This window comes from Mesoplodon bidens (assembly GCF_964165515.1).
Source record: "Mesoplodon bidens genome assembly, chromosome: 14".
NCBI classification, from domain to species: Eukaryota; Metazoa; Chordata; class Mammalia; order Artiodactyla; family Ziphiidae; genus Mesoplodon; species Mesoplodon bidens.
This window is the reverse complement of record NC_138170.1, coordinates 16867623-16895024: the sequence shown is the minus strand read 5'-3', so window position 1 is coordinate 16895024 and position 27402 is coordinate 16867623. Positions and strand designations below refer to the sequence as shown.

Genomic DNA, 27402 nt, shown 5'->3' with positions numbered 1-27402 from the left:
AAATTTAACTAAAACAAGATACTACTATACACTTAATACACTAGCAAAACGGTGATGAGTCGTCCAAATGAAGGTAAGTGGTTGCACAAAAACCTGACGTGCAACTTTTTGGTAATCTGGACTGGTGTAGCCGTTCAGGAAGTCAATCTGGCTATATTATTAAAGTATACACATTTGCTATGAAATAATTTCACTCGGGTATGTATTCCAAAGAAATTCTCAGATACGTCTATAAACAAATGTAAGAAGATGTTTACTTTATTGTCATTGGCATGGCAGTTGGAAGAGTACAGGTAAAATGTGGGTGCAGAAAATGGAACTCTATGAAACAAATTAGATAGATGGGTGAATTTTTTTTTTGTTTGTTTGTTTTTCTGCGGTACGTGGGCCTCTCACTGTTGTGGCCTCTCCCGCTGCGGAGCACAGGCTCCGGACGTGCAGGCTCAGCAGCCATGGCTCACGGGCCCAGCCGCTCCACGGCATGTGGGATTTTCCCAGACTGGGGCATGAACCCGCGTCCCCTGCATCGGCAGGCAGACTCTCAACCACTGTGCCACCAGGGAAGCCCGGATGGGTGAATCTTAAAAATATACTCCTGAATGAAGGAAATAAACACCAGAATGAATTTTATGACACAATATTATTTATATGAATTGAAAATATACACAAGTGCACATTGTGCACAAGAACACACCCAAAAGAAAACACATCAAACAAATTAGAATGGTAGCTTACGGGGTAGAGAAGGGAGTGGAGGGTGCCACAGGGAACAGGAGGTGAATAAATAAAACTTAATCATGTTACCGTATTTCATCATGCTATATCCAAGATTTCACTTTACTTGTAGTGGAAAGAAATCCTGTGTGCTATGTTGGCTTAAGTCAGGAATAGTTCTTGGAGGATATTTTCCTGAAAGAATTTGGAACAAATTTTTGAAAAAATCTTTGTTTATACTATGGATGATCTTTTTTTGTTTGTTTTGTTTTTTTCTTTAATTTCTGTTTTGTGGGTGTGTGTGGGATCTACTTTATTTTGTATTTCATTAATCTGATCTTATATTTTTCCATCTGCCTTCTTCAGTTTTATTATTCATTTATTAACTTCCTGAAATGGATGTTTTCTGAATCAATTTTCAACTTCCTTTCTACTTTGTTTTTTTTTTGTTTTGTTTTGTTTTTGTTTTCCTTGCTGTACGCGGGCCTCTCACTGTTGTGGCCTCTCCCGTTGCGGAGCACAGGCTCCGGACGCGCAGGCTCAGTGGCCATGGCTCACGGGCCCAGCCGCTCTGCGGCATGTGGGATCTTCCCGGACCAGGGCACGAACCCGTGTCCCCTGAATCGGCAGGCGGACTCTCAACCACTGCGCCACCAGGGAAGCCCCCCTTTCTACTTTAATATATGCTTTTAAGGCTCAACATTTCCCTCTATGTATGTGTTCAAATCTCCAGATCCAATTATGAATTTGAATGTTTCTCTTCATGGTTCTGTCAATTTTTGCTTTATAAAGTATCAGCTGAAGTTATTAGTTTCTGAAAATTGGAAACTTTTATGACTGTGAAGTGTCCCTCCGTATGTCAAGTAATGCTTTTTCCTTCCCCTTAAAGTTCACTTGGTCAAATAGCAATGTCACAGATTTTATAATTACAGAAATAACTTGAGACCTAGGATGTTGATGTCTGTCTCTAGAAAGGATTTTCCCTTGCTTCTGCACGGGTTGTAAGATGCTAACAAAACACGTTCACCTTTACACAATCTCAGGGAATGAGGTGTTTTGGCGTTTGGCTTCAGTCCCTGCCAAAGAAAGCCCAGTTTCCTTCTCCCCTTATTCCAATGGTGAAACTCTTTGGGGTTTACCAGGAAGCCTTCGTGGCTGGTAATGCTTTTATGTCGCTTAGCCTCTTGAAGACGTCCAAAATTCTACTGAGTTTGTACGCCTTTCAATGAACAGAATCTACACTCTTCTGAAGCCTACACAGTAGAACGGCAAGACTGCCCGAGACCTTCTCAGGGATTCCGGAAAGTGAAAACCAGAGTGAAAACATGTAGTCCAGAGCTGGTGCCGGTAGACACCCCCGCACCCACCCTTGCATTCTGGGACATGTAGTCCAGAGCTCGTAAACTCGTGTAGTCCCATATACTGCAGCTACAGTAACGCCTCGCTGTAAAGGTTTACCCGCGGAATTCTGGGAAATGTGGTCCAGGAGTTCCGGGTTAGTCGCAGGCACTTCCGCCCCAGGAGGACACGTAGCAGCCATGTTTTGCGTGATGGCGGTGTTTCAGGTCCGCTCTTCACGACCCATTCAAGCTTCCCCGACATGCGCCTGGGGCCAACGTTTGCAGACCTTTCATTTGGGGAGAAAGAGGAGGGGCGGCTAAAAGCGGAGGTTTGAGGGCCTGGAGTGGTGATGTACGTCCCGCGGGCGGAGCTTCTTTGCGTTTGGTAACGTACCCGGGATGGGGTGGGCTCAGGTCGTGCCTCCTGGGGTTTGAGGGTCTCCCCGGTTTTCTTCACCCCTAACCTGACCCCGTCCCCCACCTATGAGCTAGCCCTACCGCTTCATACGGCGTCACACTGGGTGAGTTGCTTAACTCCTCTGTGCCTCCGTTGCTGTTCGGTAAAAGGGGGGAGAAAGGAATGCCTTGTTAACATAGTGTTGTGAGAAGAAACGAGATAGCACAAGTAAAAGGTCTACAACTGCCTGATACGTTGTTGGTATTAATACTACGCTAATTCGGGAGGCACCCATTTCGCAGCGGGATTCTGTGAGCCCAGGAAGCTGAATTGTCCTGGACTCCTGGCCTGTTTTGGAAGGAGAGGACTTCTAGCTGGTACGGGGGCGGAAGGGGGTGCGGTATGAATTAGTGGGGATGGAAACAACAGCCCTGGTATTTCACAGTCTCCTTTCCTTCCCCAGCCCTGGCTTCTCAAAAAGCACTGCACGGAGGAAGAGGCAACAGAGCCCCACGTGAGTAGGACTTGGCATTCTTCTACTTAAGATATTCCTATAAATTGTAGAACGTATGGGACATGGGTAACGATGGTAACTGAGCCTTGGTCACTAATTTCCATTCTAAAAGCTTTATGCACATGACCACATTTCCATCAGGCAGTGGCTCTGTGAATTGGTACTGCTGTTTTCTCTACTTTAAGGCTGAGGAGCTGGGGGCAGGGAACACAACCCTGTTGGCCCATCCTCACCCCGATGGTAGGAGGCAGAGCTGGGGTTGGGACCCAGGCAGTTTGAGTCCAGCAGCTGAGTTTGCTAATCCCTTTGGTATATTCTCTTTGAGCATAGGGTACTGGCTAGAATCATATCATGAAAGTAGGTTGGGACTTAATTGTGGGGACCTTGAGAGCAAGGTTTAGGCTATTTTATGAGTTTTTAAGATAGTTTTCTCAACTGGGTCATTTATTTTATTTCAAATAATATGTATATCATAGAAGCAGCATAATCATTATGGAAAAATGCAGATATATACATAAAGAAAAATTTTAATTATCTATAACTTTAGGATGTAAAGATAGCAGTTGTTAATGTTTTAGTGCCTTTTTGTCTGGTTACTCTTTGTGTATGTTTCTGTGTAGTGGAGGCTGTTTTTTGTGGGACTGATGTTACACTGCAGTGCTACTCAAATTGTGGTCCACAAACCAGCGGCACTGGCATCACTTGGATAGAAATGCCCAGCCTTGAGCCCCATTCGAGACCTTCTGATTTATAATTTCTGCGTAGGGGGCCCAGGAGGCTGCATTCCAACAAGATCCCGCAGTAATTCACATGCACGTGAAAATTCGAGAAGCTCAAGAGAGGGTCTTTTCTGGAAACTGAGGCCGAGGAAATTGACCCTGCTGGATGTCACAGATAAAACTGAGCTGGATTCACCAAAGCCCTACTTAGTCCAATGATTTTATTCCCCCACTAATTATTGTCAACTGTCAGGGCCCCTTTCAGAATCCTGAGTTGAGCAGAAGACAGCTAGCAAGTGTAGAGTCAAAATGGAGGTCGTTAGAAGTTGTGAAGATGTCTCTCTCCCAAGCTTTGGGGAGTGGAATCATTGCCATCTTTTGTACTAGATCGAACCCGGGCCCCCTGCATTGGGAATGTGGAGTCTTATCCACTGCACCACCAGGGAAGTCTCCCATTTATTTCTTAAACTTTCCTATATTTATGATGATATAATTACAATTCAGATTCCTGTCTTTTTTCATTTGAATTAGGTATGGACTGTCAAACTATTTTTTATTGTTGTTGCAGAATCCTGGCTTTTATTAGTTCTCTTTACCTCTGTGCATAATTGTCAAAAGGGTACTTCCTGTCTAAAAAGAAACTTAACGTATTTTTATACCTTTTGTAAAAAGTTGTCCATGTCAATTTAAATATTATTGTTGCAGTCACAAAATCTTTAGGAAGACAAGCAGAGATTTTCAGAAGTCTAAAGACTCTCACATAACAGGGCAACAACGTATGACCTCCACATGTCTGACAGTCTTCTGTTGGTAGAAATCACATCTCTAAGGATAATTTCTAACTAAAATATCATCTGCTTTACCGCAGTTGCTAAGAAATAAGAAACCCTGACAGTGGTGTTCTCAGAGCTTCCTACCTTATGACGATCTCACGAGGTGGATGCCCGTGTTCTCCCCTACTGGCAGAGGACAGAACTGAGGCGAAGGGATGTGCATAATTTGCCCAGGGTGACACTGCTAGTGAATGGCGTAGCCTGATCAGAGCCCATGCCTATTGACTCCAAAACCTACTCTGACTTACATGGTCTCTGTTTACACCATACCCAGAATAAGAATGACCCCTGTGGAAGCTGCAGGCACACTGTGAGGGGGCCACTGTGTATGAATGGGCAGGTCATTCCTCACACAGCCACTGAGGGGGTTCACGGGGGCATCTGGTATCTGCGTGGGGCTCTGCTCATCAAGCATAATCAGCTGTAGCCACCCCGAGGACTGGGAGCCTTGGTAATTCACAATGAGCACCACGTGGGTTAGTGACTTCTTTTTCTTTAAACCAGTTTCCAGTTTGACTTCTTCTTTCCCTGTCTGTCTTGCTAGGACTCTGCACTGCCCCAGAAGGAGAGAGAAAATGAGCACATTCCAGGTGAGTAGAGCTTGCCTTTCTTGCTGTTAAAAACGCCATTTTTGTACTCAGGTTGGACACAGGTTTTCCTCTTTTTTTTTCTTTTTCTTTTTTTTTTTTTTGATTGGAGTATAGTTGATTTACAATGTATTAATTTCAGGTGTACAGCAAAGTGATTCAGTTATACATATATATACATATATTTTCAGATTCTTTTCCCTTATAGGTTATTACGAAATATTGGGTATAGTTCCATATGGGTTTTCTCTTTCAAGGAGAGTCTAAGCATATGAGGACCTGAGTGTGCCATGTGTGCTTTTTTTAAAATTCCTGTTAAATTTAATTGGTTTCGGTTTTAATTTTTGTTTTATTTCATCATTTTTTTATTTTACAAGTAAAAGAAAAATTAAGGGAAATGAAGGACATCTTCCAGTCTACTGCTTACCTGCTTACAAATTAGCTGCTTTTATATTTCTGTAATCTCTTCATCATATGTATTCATGGATGTGTATTTGTATTTATAACATAGATACAGTTTTAAATTGTTTTTTTCATTTAATACTAGCTAACATTCACTTTTAATTGCTTTATCATGTTCCTGCAAACTTAGGCACCTATTTTTCTTTTTTTTCCCGGTATGCGGGCCTCTCACTGTTGTGGCCTCTCCCGTTGCGGGGCACAGGCTCCGGAGGCGCAGGCTCAGTGGCCACGGCTCACGGGCCCAGCTGCTCTGCGGCATGTGGGATCTTCCCGGACCGGGGCACGAACCCGTGTCCCCTGCATCGGCAGGCGGACTCTCGACCACTGCGCCACCAGGGAAGCCCTGCACCTATTTTTTAAACTATTCTTTATTCACAGACATTGAGTTGAAAGACTTCTCCTGTTTTCGGAGCACTACAGTGACAGTGTTCCTGATTTAACCTTGTTCTCAAAATATCTGTTCTGAAGAATATTGCCCCTTTTTGCCCTTATCATAGTAGGTTTAGGTATTCAGAATTTAAGAGGTATGTTTTCCATGTGGTGCCTTGGATGTTTTTTGGTAGAATATCCAAATACGGCAGAGCACAGCAGGATCAAACTGCTGCTTCACGCAGAAAAAATAATGTATGGTTAGAAGTTTTCTCACGACCAGAGTTAGATTCAGTCTTCCCCATGCTTGAGTCAGACCCTTTGTGTATTTTATTTACTGGTTTGTTTCTTTTTCCATCTTCTATTTTTTTCTAATCAGAGTAATACATGACCTTAGTTTAAAAAGTCCAGTGGTACTTAAAGCACTTGTCACTGCATAGACAGCTCAGAACAATTGTATAAAGAGGTGCTTGGTTTCATCTTTGTTTTAAATATAAAGAATAGGGGTTGTGAAAAAAGGAGGAACCAACTCAGACTCACCCAGAAAACCAAGGGTCTGGAGTCAGAGTATTGCATTCAAGCGAAAGACAGAAACGGGGAAAGAGAGAGTTTTCATTCAGAGACCTGGCATGGCCTTTTGGTTAGTTTCCACAGATAACACTCCTTCTCAGCTGGTTCCCACCTCAATGAGAAAGCAGGTGCCATCAAATACTGCCAGGACTAAATTGGTAACTGTTTCTGGGGCACTTGGCAATAATAATTAAACAGTGAAAGCTTTTTAGTTCAGGATCCAGGGGTTAGAATTCTAGGGAGTTTACTTATGAGTTGTCTGAGAGCCCCAGGTAAATACACAAAGCTTTCTCTTTCATAGCTGCACGTCCGGTGAGGCTGAGGAAAGTCAGTGTGTGGCATTGGCAGGATGGAAGGAGGGGGTGCTGGGAAGTCTGCACACCTCACAGGAGCCGGAGCAACTTCCCATCCTCCTCGTCTCCTCGGGGCTGCCCCTCTTCCACTGGCCACTGGGTATAAGATTGAGGTGGTGGTGTTTGTCGTAGGAGGCGGTGACCTTCAAGGACGTGGCCGTGGCCTTCACAGAGGAGGAGCTGGGGCTGCTGGACTCGGCCCAGAGGAAGCTGTACCAGGATGTGATGGTGGAAAACTTCCGGAACCTGGTCTCAGTGGGTGAGGACAGCCTTTCTCTGCGAGTGTCTTTGTGACCTTGGTGTTTCAAGGCTTTGGGCCTCTTGAGGTGGTTCCCTGAGTTTGGGGACCAGACTTTTGCAATTCCTGTGGGACACGAGAGGATGCCTCTGGTCTTTCCAAACAGTGTGTTTCAGGTCCTTTTCAATTATTCTGTAAAAGAACTGTAAATCGACAGTATCTTGCTGTACCTTGTGTATTCTTTTTCAGATTTCCCTCCCTGCCATTAGTGGATCATAAAGCCAATTTATTGAGCCCTACGTGTGATTTTTTAATGAAATAAAAAAGTATAGAAAATATCAGAGTTTCTTAGGAAGAGTACAACACATTGCAGCAGAAACTCTGGGCGATGGCATGAGTGGTGTGAGAGCCAGTGGGAACAGATTTCATGAAAAGAGACATTGGTTAGATATAGGTCATTCAAGCTTCGTTTTAGTAATGTATACTTTTCTGCCTGTGTATCTAGGTTGTGAAATAAATGCTGTTTCTTCAGTGGGTCGTGATACAAAGTTTGAAAAACACAGCTTTCAATACCTTGAATATGCAGTTGGAACTCAAATTTCTAGTAAACTTTCGCTCTAGCCCGTTCATGTTAACTTGTGACTTTGCATGTTCTCATTCTTCAAACGAGATACAAAACATATAGAAAGAGAAGAGAGGCTTTGGTTGATGAATTCAGCAACGCAGATAGAAATTTAGGTGAGAACCAAGCAGTCGTGAGTTCCTGTGGTTAGCTGTCTATCTGTTTTGCTTCTCACCAGCCCTGTGCTGTCCATCACCTGGTCCCAGTTGGAAATCTCTTTCCAGGATTATTGCATAGTCTTTGTACTGGTCACCTGTTGCCACCCTTCTCCTCCCACAGTTTGTTCTTTAGGTGGCAAAGTGATCTTTTGTAACTTTAAGTCAGGTTATGTTCTTGTTTCAAAATTCTCTTGTGGCTTCTTTTACTTAGAATAAAAACCACTTAAAGTGGCTTCTAGAGCCTTCTGTGGGCTGCTGTTCGTTCTCCACCACCTCCCTGAATACACCACCTCTCCTCCCTCTTACCCTATCTTTTCCAGACCTGCAAAGGATGCTTCTGCCACAGAGCCTTTTCCTTGTCCTTCTCTCTGCCTGGAATGCTCTTTCACCTGTAATCTTTTAGGCCTCTACTTCTTTCAGTCAGTCACCTTAAAGATGAGGAGGTGGCTGTCCTCTGACCACCCTATGGGAAATACAGTCCTCTCTTTCTTACTCTCTCTGCCCTGCCTTGTTTTGTCTCTAAGCGTTTCACTCATGTACATTTTGTTCACCTGTTTCTCGCCTCTCTTTCTTCCACTGGAGGGTAATCCAGGAGTGCAGGAGGAATTTGGTCTGTTATATGTTTATTGCTCACTAGCCTCAGTGCTTAGCATAGTCTTGGTACATGACAGGAACTCTTAAATATTTCTTGAATAAACGAATGAGTTAATGGATAGAGAAATTAGCCTTCCATGAAAATAGCTAGTAGGCGGTGAACAAATCCGAGTGAATAAGGGATATTGCTAAATGTTTTTTTGTCTTCAAATGAATTCCTAGCCTAATTCTAACTTCTCAGGTGCCCATGATGTGTGTATGTGTGTGTTTGCCTTTCTGTACAAGTTGGCCCTCATCAACTTGCACAAAAAATATGTATAGAACCTGTAATTATAACCAAACTGAGTAAAATGCTTTCCCTGTGACTTTCCTTGAGCTCTTAGTAGCAGAGCAAATTCATTTGGGGGAGGAAATACTGTTTTGAATGAGGATTCTTATGTCTACTTCTTAGGTAACCCTCCCATAGAAGGAAAGAAATTTCTGTTTCCTTATCCCTTATACCAGGGGAGAACAGGTCTCAGAAAACAGGCAGCTGGTGAGTTAGCCTTTCCCTTAAAAGATTTGCCCCGCTGCGTCCCATTTGCCTCCTCCAAAGCCCACCTCACTAATAAGAAATCGATCTTTGTTAGCTCTACAAACATTTTGTGTGTGTGTGTGTGCATTTGTATGTATCTTGTAGAAGGCATTTTAGATAATGTCACCTTGGGTGCTTTGATCATTCTTTAATAGTTTCTAGTCTGTTTCTTCTCAATACTTATCACAGGCTATGGAAGTTATTCCCAGCTCACTCATAAACCCCATTCTTCACTTTGGAACTCATTCTTGTTAAAGACCAATGTATCTGTGTCCAAAAATTTTCCATGCTGTTTTTAAAGAGACAGCATTCTTCCCTAGCTTCTACATTTTGACTCCTGCTTGGCAGGGGGAGTGGAGGAACATATTAGGCAGCACAAATGCCTCAGAAGGATCCAGTGCATAGGTCTTTATGCTTTTTTTTAACCCCACTGATTCTTAGACCCTTTTTTAAAATTAATTAATTTTTGGTTGCATTGGGTCTTCGTTGCTGCATATGGGCTTTTCTCTAGTTGTGGTGAGTGGGAGCAGCTCTTCGTTGTGGTGCGCAGGCTTCTCATTGCAGTGGCTTCTCTTGTTTCAGAGCACGGTCTCTAGGAACGCGGGCTTCAGTAGTTGTGGCACGTGGGCTCAGTAGTTGTGGCTCACGGGCTCAGTTGCTCTGCGGCATGTGGGATCTTTCCAGACCGGGGCTCGAACCTGTGTCCCCTGCACTGGCAGGCAGATCATTAACCACTGTGCCACCGGGGAAGTCCCGGTTTTTAGCACCTTTCATATCCTCCTCAGCACTAACCCCCTTGGTGTGCTGCCGCCTCGGGTGCAGCCTTTCAACTTAAGCAAAACTGTACTTTCCAGTCCTTTTCCTGTATCTGATACCTGACGTGTAAAAGCTGTTTCGCTTCTCTGACTTGGTTCAAACTTAACCTGGGATTCAGAATTGTAGAGAATCCTAGAAATCAAACTGAGTTCACCTGTGCATGCATTTCTTGAGCCCTGACTAACTGCTAGGCACTGTTAAAGCTGTGAGCACAGCAAAATGCTTGTCTTTATTGATACTGTGTTATGGTAGGAATGACATGTAATTTTTGAAAGATGATTTAAATAGTATGTCAGAGTAGTCATTTGGTTTTAAATGGGTTTCATTAATGCTAAGTATTTGGGAGTTTAACAGACCATCTCTTGGTTTCTGTTAGTATATAAACCAGAGAACTTCATTTGTCGTGCGAAAGATCAGCTGAACCATCCTGAGGTTCATTAAAGTCTCATACTGTGTCTTAAGTGTAAAATCTTGAATCTTTGAACAAAGCTTTCACGTGTCCACATCTCTGAATTCTCTGTCCATATAGAAGAAAACAATCAAAGTGAGTGGAGGGCCGTTCAAGACAGAGGATCACGTGAAGAGCTTTCCTGCTGGCAAATCTGGCAACAGATTGCAAATGACTTAACCAGATGCCAAGACTCCATGATAAATAGTTGTCAGTTCCACAAACAAGGTGATTCCCCCTGCCAGATTGGGGCAGGACTCTATTCAAATTTCTGAAGATGAGAACCGTATATTAAATGATAAAGCAGGTGATCCCAGTAGTACTGGAAATCCAAGGTTTGCAACTTTGAGAGCCCAGGATTCTTGGAGGAAAACTTCATTGGCTGAGTCCCAGAATTATCAGAATAGACACCAGCAAATTTCCATGAAAAATAAACTGTGTCAGTGTAAAGAGGATGTTGACACCATCAGTTGGATTTCACATCACCTTGATGCTCATGGAGTACACAAGGGTCAAAAATCTTACGGCTACAGTGATTATAGAAAAGATAGCACGAGGGTTTCAACACTGGATCAGAATACTATGATTCACACAGGACAAAAACCTTACCAGTGTGATGAATGTAAAGAAACCTTCACCGATCTCTCCACCTTTGATCTTCACCAGCAATTACACTCAAAAGAGAAGTCTCATGTGCAGTGAGTGTGGAAGAGGCTTCCGTTACAGCTCGGTTCTTCATATTCATCAGAGAGTTCACGTGGGAGGAAAACACAGTGAGTGTGATGAGTGTGGCAAGGAGTTCAGTCAGAGCTCACAGCTGCAGACTCCTCAGAAAGTCCACACTGTAGAGAAACCATTCAAATGTGGGGAATGTGGGAAAGGCTTCAGTCGTAGGTCAGCACTTACTATTCATTGTAAAGTCCACACGGGAGAGAAACCTTATAATTGTGAGGAGTGTGGGAGGGCCTTCAGTCAGGCCTCTCACCTTCAGGACCATCAGAGAGTCCACACTGGGGAGAAACCATTCAAATGTGACACATGTGATAAGAGCTTCAGTCGGAATTCACACCTTCAGTCCCATCAGAGAGTCCATACGGGAGAGAAACCGTACAAATGTGAGGAGTGTGGGAAGGGCTTCATTTGTAGCTCAAATCTATACATTCATCAGAGGGTCCACACAGGAGAAAAGCCCTACAAATGTGAGGAATGTGGGAAAGGCTTTAGTCGGCCTTCAAGTCTTGAGGCCCATCAGGGAGTCCACACTGGAGAGAAATCATACATATGTAATGTGTGTGGTAAAGGCTTTACTCTGAGTTCAAACCTTCAGGCACATCAAAGAGTCCATACAGGAGAGAAACCATACAAATGTAATGAGTGTGGGAAGAGCTTCAGGAGGAACTCCCATTATCAAGTTCATCTGGTTGTCCACCCAGGGGAGAAGCCCTATAAATGTGAGGTATGTGGGAAGGGCTTCAGTCAGAGTTCATATCTTCAAATCCATCAGAAGGCCCACAGTGTAGAGAAACCTTACAAGTGTGAGGAGTGTGGGCAGGGCTTCAATCAGAGTTCACGACTTCAGATCCACCAGCTGATCCATACCGGTGAGAAACCATACAAATGTGAAGAGTGTGGGAAGGGATTCAGTCGTAGAGCAGATCTTAAAATTCATTGCAGAATCCACACCGGAGAGAAACCGTATAATTGTGAGGAGTGTGGGAAAGTCTTCAGGCAGGCCTCAAATCTTCTGGCCCATGAGAGAGTCCACAGCAGAGAAAAACCATTCAACTGTGAAGAGTGTGGGAAGAGCTTTGGTCGGAGTTCACACCTTCAAGCCCATCAAAAAGTCCACACTGGAGAAAAGCCATACAAATGTGAGGAGTGTGGGAAGGGCTTCAAGCGGAGCCTGAACCTCGACATGCATCAGGGGGTCCACACAGGAGAGAAACCATGTAAGTGTGGGGAGTGTGGGAAGCACTTCAGTCAGGCCTCAAGTCTTCAGCTTCATCAGAGCGTCCGCACTGGAGAGAAGCCGTACAGATGTGACAGATGCAGTAAGGTCTTCAGTCGGCCTTCACAGCTACAGTCCCATCAAAGAGTGCACACGGGGGAGAAGCCTTACACGTGTGAGACCTGTGGGAAGAGCTTCAGCTGGCGCTCCAATCTGACAGTTCATCACAGAATCCATGCTGCTGATAAATCCTATAAAAGTGATAGGAGTGGTAAGACCATCAGAGAGCCCACACACGAAAAAAGTTCCATAAAATGATGAAAACAGAGACAGAAACAACTCAGGTGTCATGTGAATTCTTCCAGTCATCAAGTTCAGAAGAAAAAAAAATCATTTGTTTCATTAAAGTCGGTGTTTCAGCCATAGCTCAACATGTCCCAGTAGCCAGGAGGCCACACGGCAGAGAACTCTGGTAAATGGTGTAGTAAGTTTGAACTTTGACCTCTATTAAATATTAGGGGAGAAGCCTTAGTGTGAGTTTTAGCAGGCCTTGTACAAAAGTATGATGAACATGCCAAAATTTATGCCCATTACAACGTAAATTCCACGAATGCAGCGACGTTTGTTCTGAATCTACAGTCTGAACATTGTCAGCTACTTTGTAGGTGCTCGATATTTGTTCAGTTAATGAATGAGGAAAAACTTTGAAAATTATGTTGCAATCCCCTCCAAAATTTCATAAAAATTTGTATTCAGAGGAGTTAACCTAAATCTGGCCTTAAAAGTAATTCAGGGAGGGCCTCCCTGGTGGCGCAGTGGTTGAGAGTCCGCCTGCCGATGCAGGGGATACGGGTTCGTGCCCCGGTCCGGGAGGATCCCATATGCCGCGGAGCGGCTGGGCCCGTGAGCCATGGCCGCTGAGCCTGCGCATCCGGAGCCTGTGCTCCGCAACGGGAGAGGCCACAACAGTGAGAGGCCCGCATACCGCAAAAAAAAAAAAAAAGTAATTCAGGGAGACAAAAATTTGAAGTGTTAGAAAACCACTCAGTATTGCAATTTGTAATATTAATGTGGCATCGTCCTGTTATGATGAGCTCCATTTGTCTCCCCCCAGCCTCGCTTCAAGTTGGATCTTATCTTGGACTTTGTCTATCTAATATTCTGTGAACCTTATACAGTACAAATTTGGTTATCTTTTGTGACAGTATAGACTTACTGAAAATGGATTGTTCATCTTGCAATACAGAAAGCATACTGTTGACCCTTTTTTCAAGAACGTCAAGGCAGAGGTTTAAGTGTCAGAAAGAGTTACTAATGACAGTGACAGAGGACAAACATTTCTTAGTAAATGAACTGATCGTTGGTTTCTTATTCACCACATTTCCGTCTAGGTTTTGATGTGATTGTCTCCCAAGGGTTTTAGCATTACTTTCATCAGGACTTCTTAAGTAGAGAAAAGAGGCTGTGTGAAGTAGATTACTTTTGTCAAGTTCTCTATCTCCTTACTCCTCTCTGGCCTGAGATAAAAAGAAAAAAATTATTTGTTGAAATTTGGTAACTTCATCAAACATATTTATTCAATGACTGACTTGCACACTTTTTCCTAGCGGTGGATTGAAAAATTGATTTTCAAAGTGAAGTTGCTGAGTACATATCAAAACATAGAACGTGCGTCCCTTTGATATAGAAATCACAGAATAGGACCTTATAATTAGGAAATTCAAGTAGAAAAGGTGAGTAACATGTCAATGTTACTAAATTTTGTAAAAGTGAAATATTCAATAGGAATGTCTTTATATTTTAAGATACTTATGTAATGACAGGTCTGTTAAAATGATGGCTTAAACTTAATGACAGAAGCATGTAACAGTTTAATGTATTTTAGGTAGGTACATCACATACCTTAATCAAACATGTATGTGTGTGTGTTAATGCATCCTATCATCTGTAAAGGGATATTCACCCTTATGTAAACAGTGGCAAGATTTTCAGGGATTTTTTCCACATTTAACTTCCATATTTTAAATTTTTCATTGAGCATCAATTTTCCAGTAAAATACTGTTATTTTTATAGTAACATAGGTAGTAAAATAATGTAAAATATAATATTAAAAATTACTAAGAACATATTAATCCCTCACAGTAAGAAATCCTATCATCATGAGGTATACATATATATGGCCAAAATTAAGGAATAGACCTGTAGAAATCAGTTATAAAAAAGAAAAAATGTATATGGTTATTCAAAGAGACAGAATATTAGTCAGTGTAACGGTCTATTTATAATTAATGCATTTGAAGTTTAGGATAAATCCATGCAGCCCAGAATATTCTGTTTTAATTCCAACAGTAGAAATGTACACATCCTAGTTCTCCTCATCAGGCTTCCTTACTGGGTGAATGGATGGATAGCTCGGGGTACCGGCTTGTCCTTTCAAGTGCTTGGTCTGACTGGAGAAGTAGCTGGGTCGTTCCAGACACTATGACACAGAGAACCATTAGCTGTGGGAAAAAAGGAATTTACCCCCCAAAAAACTTTTTTAAATTGTTTACAAAGTAACAGTGATTGGGCAAATCCTGAAGATAGAGAGTGGAAATAGGTAAGTTTTAGAGGTAAAATTTATCAACGATTCCCTAAGGAAAAATGTGCATAGGGAAGAAACCTAGAATGATGGGAACAAGTTGTTAAGGAGGAGGTTTGCATACCATTTCCTACTTCTTGGTCATTTCACTGATGTTTAACACTTACTTGGTTAAAGGGCTTTACTCAGCAAAAGATGTATTTAATGTGAGAGGCAGGTTTCCAAGATTGGTTTCCTAGACCACACCTTCACATGTGTATGTAAAGTCCATGCTACCTCAAATTGCATTGCATTAGATGTCAGAAATCCTAGGGCTTTCTTGTTTGGTTTGGTTTGGTAGATATCAAACCACCAACTCTCAAGGTAATTTGTAGTTTAGTGAGTTAAGTCAAGGGCTGGAAAACTACCTCCTGTGAGCCCAACCTGGCTCGTTGCCTTTAAAGCTTTATTGGAACCTAAAAGCTCTTTATTGGCCCATCCATTTATTTACCATCTTTGAGTGTTTCCCATTGTGCTGACAGTGTTCAGTGGTTGTGACGAGCACTGATGGCCCACAAAACCTAAAATATTTACTTTCTGGCCCTTCAGAGAAAAAGTCTGTTGATCCCTGTGGTAAGCCCAAAAGGTTTGTCTCTGTAAGTGAAAGACCACAAGTAGAGCAGAACTTAGACTTGGTTCAGTGAGGATTCCAGAGAGGTTTCCTTTTTGATTCTCATATCTGCCCTTCTGGTTGACCTTGTTCTTTAGTTTGGTTCAAAGACAGTGGTAGCAACTAGGGACTACCTGTTTCTTTCTTCACATTCAATGAAAGAGCTGCTCTTCCATTCTTAGTGTTGAGTAGTTCACAACTCACTCCCAGTGCGTGGCTTCCTCTAACCTTGACTCCCATCTATGCTAAAGACTAAATCTTTAGCTTTGTATCCAGTTCCATTGGCCTTTGTAGGGCCTTCAGTTTCAAGTCCCAGTTGATAGCTTGAGCTCGAAATCTGTTTTTACCGTTGGGGATTTTCTGTCTTAGCTTTGAGCTTGGCTACATAGCAACACTTTGGGGGACTTGTTATAATCAGCATTTCTATCTTTCTTTCCTTCCTTTTTATTTATTTATTTTTTTAAGGGGATCCAAAGTCAAATTCAGTCAGTGGCTGAATGACAACACATTGATTCACAACCTTGTAGATTCTCTTATGTCATAGGGCATCAGTGGGAAGGAGTAGAATCCTGGAAATTTGAGGTGGAAATATATGGGCAGATTCCAACAAAGCTGAGGCCTGTGACCTCTGACCTGTGACCTCTTAGTTGAGCCTGCTGTGCTATTAGAAGGAAGTCTGCCTCTACTCTGAGGTAGTTTCCTTGCAGGGGTCTGTGGATCCTCAAGACTTGCCTCCACTACCTCTCGTTTTTCCAGACCTAGTAATCAGACTAGAGTCCTTGAAATGGGGACGGGAGCAGGGAAGGGGTGGGTACCCACCGGGTATAAAGGATGACCATGAGGAGACACTATCTGCTAAAATACGGAATTTTATAACTTATATCAATAGAAACCTGAGAAATAATGTGTGTGGAGTTTGTAGGTATTGAAGCAGGTGGGAGTAATGTAATATTGGGTTAGGCTGGATTTGTTGATACGAGTGCATTCAACACCCATTCCAGACTCAGCGTGTTAGCTTGGCTACCTGGGAATGCCTTCAGCAGTTTGCTCAAATGACTGAAACCTGTACCCAAAGTTAGCGTAGGCTAAAGTCAAAATGCCAGGACTTTCTAAGTATGTTGTAGCAAAATTTCTTGACGTTGGCATGACTGACATTTTGAACTGGATAGCTCTTTGTTGTTGGGAGCTGTCCTGTGCAATGTAAGATGGGCCAGTGGCACATACTCTTCCCTGCCACCCTAGTTGTAACAATAAAAAGTGCCTTGAGGGCTTCCCTGGTGGCGCAGTGATTGAGAGTCCGCCTGCCGATGCAGGGGACACGGGTTTGTGCCCCGGTCCGGGAAGACCCCACATGCCGCGGGGCAGCTGGGCCCGTGAGCCATGGCCGCTGAGCCTGCGCGTCCGGAGCCTGTGCTCCGCAACGGGAGAGGCCACAACAGTGAGAGGCCCGCGTACCAAAAAAAAAAAAAAAAAAAAGTGCCTTGATACATCCGTGTGCACCAGCCACGTGGGGCTCATTCATAACACAGCTCCTTAAAGAAAAAAGTCTCAAGGGGCTTCCCTGGTGGCGCAGTGGTTGAGAGTCCGCCTGCCGATGCAGGGGACATGTGTTCGTGCCAGGGCCCGGGAAGATCCCACATGCCGTGGAGCGGCTAGGCCCGTGAGCCACGGCCACTGAGCCTGTGCGTCTGGAGCTTGTGCTCCACAACGGGAGAGGCCACAACAGTGAGAGGCCCGCGTACCACAAAAAAAAAATAAAATAAAATAAAAGTCTCAAGACACTGCCACATATTTCCTGGGAGGGGGGACCAAAAGTGTCCCCAGCTGAGAACCACCACTGTAGAAGGTTTACAAAGGCATAGGAATGCCAGACCACTGGAGTGGATTTATCATATAAGATCTGCTCACCCAAACCCCCTATGTGCCCTGGGAGGGCTCAGAGGACACTTCCTTTGCCAGAGGTTTAAGAAACGTATTGGTGAGGGGAGCGTTAGCAGTCTTGGAATGCTCTGTAGCTGCTCTTCTCTGCAGGCCAAGAATGAGAGGGAAATGATGTCATCATAATGGGCTCCCTAAATTCAGTGAGGCTAATGGGATCGTGGGGCATCATTGGTCAAGTGGAAACACTTCATTGGCAGAGATAAAGTGAGCGTGTTTTTCACAATGAACAGCAAAATGAAAGGGCTCATTAGAATGCTTTGATACACAAAGATTTTTTATTTGCTCATGTGCTATCTCTAGGGCTGAAATAAATGGGAACTCTACTAATACCCTACTTGATTTGAATCAGGAGAAAAGCTCTAGGTCTGATGAACATGTCTGACCGGAATCAACATGGGAGTTGTGCTCCCTCAGCCAATTGGATAACATGAGTCAGTTCCCATTTCCAGAGCATCTTGAATGAAGGGCAGGCCGGGTCCCCTTGAGGGAGGATATACCCTGGTTTACTACCAACTCTCCCGAGGGTGCTTTCTTCTCCCTGGAAGGGATAAAACAACTGAGGTAGAACAGGAAGAGACAAGAAGCACTCCAAGCTCTGCTGGTCAGGGTTACCCTCCAGCGTTGCCTTAATGCTCAGAGCCACACACACCACAGTGAGCTTGGCTCCAGATCAACTACCACGCAACGAAGGTTCTGGAACATTTCCATATCTCGGGGGACCTCATTTCCACGTGACTCTCTTTCATATTCCCCTTTGTCACAGAAGGCTAGGTCCAGTGGTCCGGGTGAGATCTCGGCTCAGGCCCAAGGCTCTCAGACCTCAAAGTTCTGGTCCTGCCAGGGCCCCTGTCCTCTCTGGAGACCACTCCTGGCTCTCTCTGCCGAGAAGGCGCTGCTGGCAGTACGTCCTCTAAGAGTTGAGGTCCGTCGTGCAGACCCTGAGAAAACTCCTAGGAAAAGGCTCCACCTTCTTGTTTACGTCAACAGAGCTCAATGCCTTTGGTAGTGCTGGGTGTGTCCCATTTGATGCAACTGCAGAGCCATTAGGTCAACCAGCACATGTGTGCGGCCCCTTCCCTTAGACTCCTCTGGGCCCTCGTGACATAGGCTCAGAAGACTGCCAGCCTCAAGCCTTACCTCTTCCAAGGCCACACCGTCTCCAGGATCTTGTGTCCCATGAATCTCAGTTGCTGTTTGGAACTCAAAAGAGAGAAAAGAGCCTGCCTGCGGGGTCTCTTTGGGCTGGGGCCTTCTACCTTCTCTTCCTCGTCCTCCTCGTCCTCCTCGTCCTCCTCGTCCTCCTCGTCCTCCTCGTCCTCCTCCTCGGGGTGATCTCGGATTCCACATTGCCCATCAGCTGGGCCATGGTGAGATGAAAGACACGGCAGCTGAAGCCCTCCTGGATGCCAAACTTCACGTGCTGCTGGAGGATCTCCAAGGTGGGGAAGACCCGGCAGCAGGCCATGCACCTGAAGCCGGTCTCCATGGTCACCATCCACTCCGGTGTCTTGGCCCTGGGTCTCTCCTCGACGGCAGGTGACCCTGATGGGCTGCCTGGCGCTGCCCTTTCCTCATACTCTTTGTCCTCCCCAGTGGGCTCACTGTCAGACAGGAGGTTTTCGGTGGACACATCAGAGGGGTAAGTGCCTACTGCGCACGCATCCTCAGGAAGGGTCACTTCTTCTATCCTCAGCTGCTTTTCAGGCAACTCCAAGGGTTTCTTTGTCTTCCAGGAGACAGCGACACCCTTGTTCACTTGTACCTGCATGTAGTATATTTTCATGCCCCTTTCCTGTTTGTCTGGGTGCAGATCGTTCTTACAGGGTGAAGAGGGTGAGGAGGAGACACAGTGTGATGGGGGAGCGGTCTCCCCTTCTTCCTGAACCTGGGCTAGGGGTGCGGTAGGCTGGGCAGTGTCTCGATGTGATCTCCGGATTCCTGAAAAAGGAAATTAAAATCATAATAACATGCATGGGCCATGCCGGAAGCTGAGGGAGCACGTGTGGTAGACGAGAGAGGGACATTTGCATGACGTAGCTATGTCGTGAGCTTGGTGTCTGTTGGCCGTAGGAGGCAGTGGTGTATCTGGTGTCATCTGTGGGCTTTTCATCTGCGTGTTGGGGGATACTGGAGCGGTGTCTGTATACACGGGTGTGGAGTACAGTGGTGAGGACTGTGGTATGTGAGGGAAGCGTATGGATGCGTGTATGACGAGGAGTGTGAGTTTGGGAATATCGGTGGTGCATTCCTTGTGGAATGGGGCTGTGGTGCAGGAGGAGAGTACTGTGGAGCACGAGCTTGGGGTTCATGTGTGCACGGAGAAGGGCTGTGCCTGGAGGGCGCATGTGTGTGTGAGCTGTGTGGACCTGAGCTGGATGGTGCTGCTCTCAGGCTGGAGGTGTATGATGCAGAACTCTGTCCTTCTCTGGAAGCAAAGGCAAAGAGAAACCCTACATTTTTCTCTGAAGATGCTTAATCTGGTCCCTCTTCCCTCCACCTCAAGTCCAGACCTTTCCGGCCCCTGCTCCTTGACTTCCCCACCATGGTAGTACCAGGATTCACACCCGCCCCCCACCCCTGACTCAGCTGGGATACACGCCCTCGTAACAGCTCAGCCATCCCGCCCAGGCTCCTCCACAGAGCCCTCATCACCTCTGATGACCCTGGGTTTCCTCTCAGCCTCCCTGGGATCTGTGTGCCTCCTGCCTCACAGCCAAGCACCCCCTCACCTGAGGAGCCCCGCGCCCTTACCGGCGTACATGAGCTTGCGCGGAGAAGAAGCACAGGAGAAGTGTTTAGGGGCAGAGGAGACCTCCCCTGGCCCTGGGCTGCAGCCTTGGGCCACCACAGTGGATCGAAGGTGAGGGGGATCCTCTTGTGACTTCGAGATTCCTGAGGGAGGAATGAAAGGCTCAGGGTGGGTTCATCAGTCCTCTGTCCACAAATATTTACTGAGTGTGTGACACGTGTCAGGTGCAGTGAATACACACAGTTGAGAGTGTGGTTCCCAGTGGATCCTCCAGTATTTAATTCCAATCAGTACTTACTCTGTCACTGTCTTGTTGGAAATGTAGGCCTCGGTGGTGACTGTGAGTATGTGGGAAGAGTGAGTGAGTGATGTGTATCAGTTAAGTCTGTGGTAAGTGTGGGGTTGGCATGGGGAGCACGGTGCAGATGTGTCTTATCTGTGTCTGTGGCCTTTGTGTGCATGGTTTCTGTTCACAAGTCAGGAATTTTGGGACATGTAACTTTTCCTCATTACATGGTTTGGCTTGTATTTATGGTGTGTGTTCATTCATTCGTTCACCAAGATTCAGTAAGCAGCTACTCCTGTGTATCTGGCACTCTTCCATTGTTCTAGTATCTGGTAATGCTGCACATTCTAGTAGTGGAAGACACAGACTAAACCAAAATACAATAAATATATAATACCTGAGCTGGTGGTAAGTATATAAGGGTTACCAAACTAAGCAAAGAAAAATACAGAGCACCCAGTTAAATTTCAGTTTCAGATAAACCCAGAATAATTTTTTAGTGTAAGTATTCCCATGCAGTATTTGGTCTTACTTACTTTTAGTGTAAGTATGGCCCATACCATATTTGGGACATACTGATACTGAAAAATTACTTGTTGTTTATCTGGAATTCAAATTGAACTGGATAGCCCATATTTTCTCTGGCAACCCTGACATGGGTTAGTGACACTGTGGTTTACTGTGGTTTGTACAAAGCGGGTCTGGCATTACTCAAGAATGTGTTATAAGTGTGGTGTGTATGACACGTGACTGGTTCTTATAGAGGTATTTAGCGATGGCTGAAGTTAGCTGTGTTTGTGCGAGAGTTGAGGAGATACATATATATATATAGTGTGTGTTTGTGTGTCCTATATATATAGTGTGTGTGTCTATATGCATATCTCATCTCCAGCGTTTGGTGTTGGAGGACAGGATTGTGGTACAGATGGGTTGTATGAGAACGTAGTATAGGAGGGATGCGTGTATATACCTCCATGTGCTGTGTGTGGTTTACTAAGGAAGTTATATGTGGGGTGTGTGATATTTTTGCTGTATCAGAGTGTACATGGGTGTATGAGTTACTGTCTCATAAAACACCCCTAACAAGAATTCTGTATACACTCTTACGTACACTGAATGTCAGCCAGGTCCAGGCAGGGTGACAAGAACTTTACCACGCAGACTTTATACCTGATAAGCACTCTACCCCCATTCATCCTGCTCATCTCTGCACTACCACGCACACACACGCACACACAGTCACACACACACACACAGGAACATAGAGCAAAATATTCTGAATGGTCAGGGGCAGTCATTGCCTTCCCCAGCCTGTCCCAGCCACTGCCTGAAAATCTGCCTGCTGTCTAGACCTCCATTGGCAGGGCCCACCCTACAGTCTCCAGGGTCCTGGGCCTGGTAGGAGCTACTGGGTTCTAATCTGGGGCAGAGACGTCTAGCTGGAACTCTGGGGTGACCACGCCTCTCCCAGGGCAAGCTACTCGCCTACATTTAATGCACGCAGGCACCCTGTGGCCCGTGGCTCTCAGAGCTCCCTGCAGGACCCTGAGGACATTTCTCGCTCCCGCCCACGTGGTCTCAGTCTCTGGAAAACCCTTCCTTTCCCTTGATCTCCTTTGGGCAATTCTTCCTGTTGAAGGAATAAAACCTCCTTGCTTTCAATATGACACCATCCCTAGACAAACAATCTTCTTTCGAACTGCATTCCACTTGTCAAGATACTTTTCAACAGAGCCTTCAACTCATGGGGCTTCTCTTTCCACTTTGGTAAAAGAGGCCAAGCAACTCATGGGTCTCTCTCAGCATCCTTGCATCCTTCACATCCCCCACCTCATGACCCCAGGGAAAGATCCAAGAGAATAAGAGAGAAATCGGGGACTGAGAAAAGCTGCATCTCTAGGTCTGTGCAAGCAGGATGCAGCCTGCTATGAGTCCGACAAAGCTCCAGGCCCGGCAGCCCCAGGAGAGAGTCCTCAGACCAGCGGAGCTGACCTCCCATCTCCCAGGGGGCATCTGGCCGTTCTGTGCCGTCTCACACCACAGGGACCCTCCGGATGGATACGGCAGCGTCAGTGAGACAAGGTCTCTCGCTCCCTGCTTCACAGGTGACACGTTCTCAGTCCCCCCCATCCTAGAGAAGGTTTAGTTTGGCAGAAACCCATGTGCCCCAGCAAGTTGCCCCCCACATACCTCCTCCGTTCTCGGCAGTTTCCTGGGACTCTTCATTTTCCAGATGTTTCCTCTTTTGTCGCCGTTTCATGGTACCAACTAGAAGTCTCCCTTAGAAGATGCCTCAAGAGATGTCCAACTCCTCCTCTTCCCTACAGGTTGGCCCTTGTTGGGTCTTGGGCAATCCGTTGAAATGATTCAATACAAATAAAAATAGTCAAGTCTCCTAAATGGCTGAAAGACTTGTACCACTTAGTGAACCAGCAGTACTGCCTAGTGCTCACCAGGGCTGTTATGTTTGCAAGGTTGCCAGGCGCACAGTGGAATTCTGTGACCTCAGTGATGACATCAGAGCATTCCGTGGACCTAGGTTGAGCACAGTGTCTGCAATAGCACAGGCCCCATTTTCAAGAACATTTCCTTTCTCCCAGCTGAACCTTTCCCGTGAAAGGGAAAGGTTCATACCATATCTATTATAAATTGTATCATACCATGTGTATTATAAAATTCACATTTTGAGTGGACATCTTTTTTTTTTTTTTTTTTTTTCTTTTTGCGGTATGCGGGACTCTCACTGCTGTGGCCTCTCCCGTTGCGGAGCACAGGCTCCGGACGCGCAGGCCCAGCGGCCATGGCTCACGGGCCCAGCCGCTCCGCGGCATATGGGATCCTCCCAGACCGGGGCACGAACCCGTATCCCCTGCATCGGCAGGCGGACTCTCAACCACTGCGCCACCAGGGAGGCCCTGGACATCTTTTAATGTCTTTTCTAGAGAGATTTAATATGAATATTTTCAGTGGTCTCCAGTTTCCCTGTGGATTATTGACATTTTAAACTCTGCACTTCAATTTTCCCTCAATACGTGTAATTTTGTCACAGCTATTTCTGTACTTAAAGATGAGGAACTATATAATTGATTTCTTCATTTTTTTCCCATCTCTTTCCAAGGTACTGCATTTGATTGTGTCTTACGAATGAGTGAAAAATGCTAGTCCTTGAGTCAGGACGTTGGGCCCTTTACCAAGTAACTCAACCTATCTGGGCTTCAGCTTCTGTATGTGCGATCAAGAGGCTTGGACTAGCTGACTTTTCAAATGCTGTGTTTCTTTGATTCACTCTCACTTACTGATCTGCCACTTAAGAAGAGGGTCTGTTCTCATAAAGTAACAACAGTCTTTTCCTAACCTTGGGTTGGGTGGAGTTTAACTGTTCGTACTCAGTTTGTTAGTTATATTGCCTTCTACGTATGCTTAGCTCTAAATAATTTATATGGCTCTTGTGACAATTTTTAGATCTTCTTTTTTTCTTATTTTCTTTTACAGTTTCTAATTTGTTATCGCCAGTGTAGAGGAGCCTGATTGACTTTTAAAATTTATTGATCTTGTATGTGTGTGCCTTGTTGAACCGTCTTATTAGTTCCTGCTAGTTTATCTGTGGGTTCTTTTGGGTCTCCTAGATAAATGAGCATATGAAATGTAAATAATGTGTTCTTTGGATAAAGTTTATTTTCTTGCATCTATATATATAGAAGCAATATGTTGAATTGATTTAAATATTTAAATACTTACATACCTGTTATCACAATCTAACATTCTTGATCTTATTTTCTTTCAATCAATATTATGTTTTCAAGATTTATCCACGTGAATCCATATAGATCTAGGTCTTTGATTTTTGACTGCTTGATATTATTTCATCACATGCATATAGCATCATTTATTTTCCATTCAAGCATTATTGGACAATTGGATTGTTTCCCTCCCTTCTCTAGAACAAACAACATTTCCTAGAATATCCCTGAAGATGTCTGACAGTCGAGAAGGGCCAGGCTGCCCGAAGGATTGCTACTTGCTTTTAGCCACCTTCCAACAGGCCGTCTCCAGCCAGCAATTTGAAGCACAGCTGAAATGAAAACTGCCCCAAATGTGAAGATCTTAGGAGCTTCCTAGAAGGTGGGAGGTTAATGATAGGCATCCTGCTGGGATCCCAGGGGAGTCTGAGCTGGCCTGAAGCTCATCTTCCTCCTCCACCGCTCAAGAGAAATGTGGAGGAAAGAAGCCTTCAAAAACTCTGAGCAGGCAGAGGGAGAGATATTGGGGGCCGAAGGTGTAACTGAGGTCTTGGAGTGGGCTGTGAGCACGCAGAGCCTCTAGAGAGCCAGGCTCTGCCTTCTGAGAACTTCTCCCCCAAGGCTGCTCATAATTCAGGTGATACCAGCCATATAGAGCCGACTTGGCCCACACTGTCACAGAAAGCCTTATCAGAATCTCTTCTTCTTCATACACTCTTGTGTCTGTTACTTGGTTATTGCCTTTGGTACTCCACTGATGTGAACCACAGTCGCCAGGGGATGGAGGACACTAGTGACCCATCTTGCTCTGTGGCCTCAGTCCACAGCTTGAGGGTAAGGGAAGAGGCCAAATGAAGGTCAAGAAGGAAAGATGGAGTTTGAAGAGAAGACCTGAGTTAAGGGTGTCTTCTCAAGTCTTGATGACTGAAATGTAGCTCCAGTACCTGAAGTCCTGCTTGTTCTCAAGGCTGACCACGGGGCTGGGTGCACTCAGTGAAGGAACCGTATACACTTAGTATTTCCTTGCTTGCTCACACTTGCCCTCCTCTGACACACCCTCTGCAAGACTGCTCTTCCCCTGAAACAACTTTCCACCTGCCACTGTCATCTCAGGAACATTTGCTTCCCCTTCCTAGTGTCCCCCTAGAATGCCATTGCAGCCAATTCATAATTGGATAATCATGCTTCTTACCATAGTCTCAGCAACTTCTGAAAACTTTTATTCACTTTATTCCATAGTCTTCACCCATCAATAATCTTCCTTAACTTCCTAGCTGCAGGTTAAGCCATTCGGAATCATTTCTTTTTCTTTCTCTTCTTTGGCAAATCCTTTCTATCTTTTAAGGTCTTTTTCTTGTCTCTCTACCATCCTGCCTTCCTGAACTTCTTTTTTTTTCCGTTTAAGTAACCTTTCAATCTCCTTCCCCAATTTCCTCATAAACATTGACAGTTTACTCAGCGGTTTATGAATGGCCAGGCATAATGGACTCAGAATGAGTTGGCACCCCCGAGGTACCTGTCTTGCTGGGGAGCCACAGGTGAAGGGCTGGCTGCTGGACACATGTTTGCATGGAGTCCGGCTGAGTGGCCTCAGGGTGTTTGCTCTGCACTTGTGTGTGTTTCTCCCTAGTTGGTTTCCTTGTCCAGCCACCTGTGACCTCCCTCCATCCAGCCCAGGGAATCCTTCTCATCACAGGGGTAGGATGTTTATCTCATTTTCCATCACATCCTTTCCCCAAAGTTTGGTTGTGAGTTGTTCCCATTCCAAAGACCTTTCCTCTTTGAAGAGAAAAGAGAAAATCTTTTCTCTCCTTTTTTCTCACTTCACTTCTGCTCTATTATCTCCTCCATCCAGAATGGCCCCCTGACTCAAATGGGTGTAGATCCGAAGATGGCAAGAAATGCCAGCAATTCTGAAATAATAATACGGATGTATCAGGAAAACTTGAGAACCTTTATCCCGCCACGTTAAAAAAAATTTGCACCTCCAGTGTATTCAGAGTCTCAGTGTAGAAACACAAATGATGTAGAAATTGAATTACACTCAAGTTATTCTTTCCTCCTTTCCTGATTTATTCTAATCCTCCAAGTTAACATGATGAACTATTTGTTATGTAAACTTTGAGACATTTTCTACACATGCACACTTTTCTTTTTTTCACATAAGAGTGTGAACTAGGTCACTTTCAACATGCTGTGATTCTGTGATTTACTGTCTCCCACCGAGTCATCCACTGATAAAGTCATCTGTTTCATGGAGAAATATTTCCAATAGCTAATAGCCAATGTCTGTGGAGTGCTTACTCTGTGTCGGTTTCTTCTAACTACTTTACAGTTAATTTGTACAACATACCCATGGACTAGGTACAATTATAACCCCCAAGTGACAGATAAGTGCAGATAAGTACAAATAAATACAGAGGCCAAGTGACTTGCCCTAGACACTGGAGCAAATCAAAATCCATGCCTCTGTAATCATTTTGCTCTATTGCCTCTGTCTGGGAAGCTTGATGATTTGGCAACTAAAACCTTAAATATCATGTTCCATTTTCATATCTGTGACACAAGCGTGGGACTGTGATACGGGGTAACTAACCTGACTACTTTTGAAAACCCTTATGCACCTGGATGAAAGTAAGGCAGGGACTGCAAGCTATAGATTTAAGGTTTCCTACCAACTTTTAAAAATAGCTTCTTGAATGCAATTTATGTAGTGTCAAGTCTAGGATGTAGTCCAAATAGTAACAGAAAAATGGAGATATGTAGAAAAATACTTAAAGTTGACAAGTATTGGGAGTGTAGTATTTTGGGGGCCAGTGTGAAGACCACAGGAAAACTTGCTGTTTCCATTCCAAAGGGAAGAGCTCTGTGTTGCAACTGCCAAGGTCCCTGGGGCAGCATGTGTGCTCACTGCTTAGTGAAGAAGCATCCTCAGTTTGATAGAATCATATGGGAGCCTTACATTTGGTTAGCAGGTTCTACATTCTTGATGTAATAATATTTTCAGGGTGTGGGAGGGTATCAAGCTCTGAAAATACCCTTGGAGAGAATTGCTTATTAAGTTTGGCTTTTTCAATCTCCCTAATACTTCTTTAGTAAGCACCAGGTGGTTTCCTTCGCTTGTCAGAATCATGTTGTTTTTTCCCTTGTCGAATGAACTTCCAAATACTTTTGGATGAGCCATTAAGTTTGGAAAAAA

The 27402-nt window shown here is 44.7% G+C and overlaps 3 protein-coding genes and 1 pseudogene across 10 annotated transcripts in view; 2 read left to right on the top strand and 2 right to left on the bottom strand.

Moving 5' to 3' along the window:
- LOC308627892 (zinc finger protein 227-like) overlaps positions 1-27402 on the bottom strand; it is a 140491-nt gene that overhangs the window by 28505 nt on the left and 84584 nt on the right. The window lies entirely within an intron of this gene.
- On the top strand, positions 1361-7389 carry LOC308627899 (zinc finger protein-like). Its single transcript, XM_081254391.1, has 4 exons — positions 1361-2439; positions 2915-2965; positions 5062-5107; positions 6991-7389. Exons 1-4 carry the CDS (start codon positions 2405-2407, stop codon positions 7150-7152), a joined length of 294 nt encoding a protein of 97 aa, XP_081110517.1. The 5' UTR covers positions 1361-2404; the 3' UTR covers positions 7153-7389.
- On the top strand, positions 7034-13047 carry LOC308627889 (uncharacterized protein). The gene is made up of 2 exons (XM_081254364.1): positions 7034-7117; positions 10390-13047. Exon 2 carries the CDS (start codon positions 10925-10927, stop codon positions 12572-12574), a length of 1650 nt encoding a protein of 549 aa, XP_081110490.1. The 5' UTR covers positions 7034-7117; positions 10390-10924; the 3' UTR covers positions 12575-13047.
- LOC308628009 (protein FAM170A-like) lies at positions 14623-19379 on the bottom strand (annotated as a pseudogene). Its single transcript has 2 exons — positions 18685-19379; positions 14623-14736 (listed from the first exon to the last, which is right to left on the bottom strand). The product of its transcript is annotated as a protein FAM170A-like (transcript).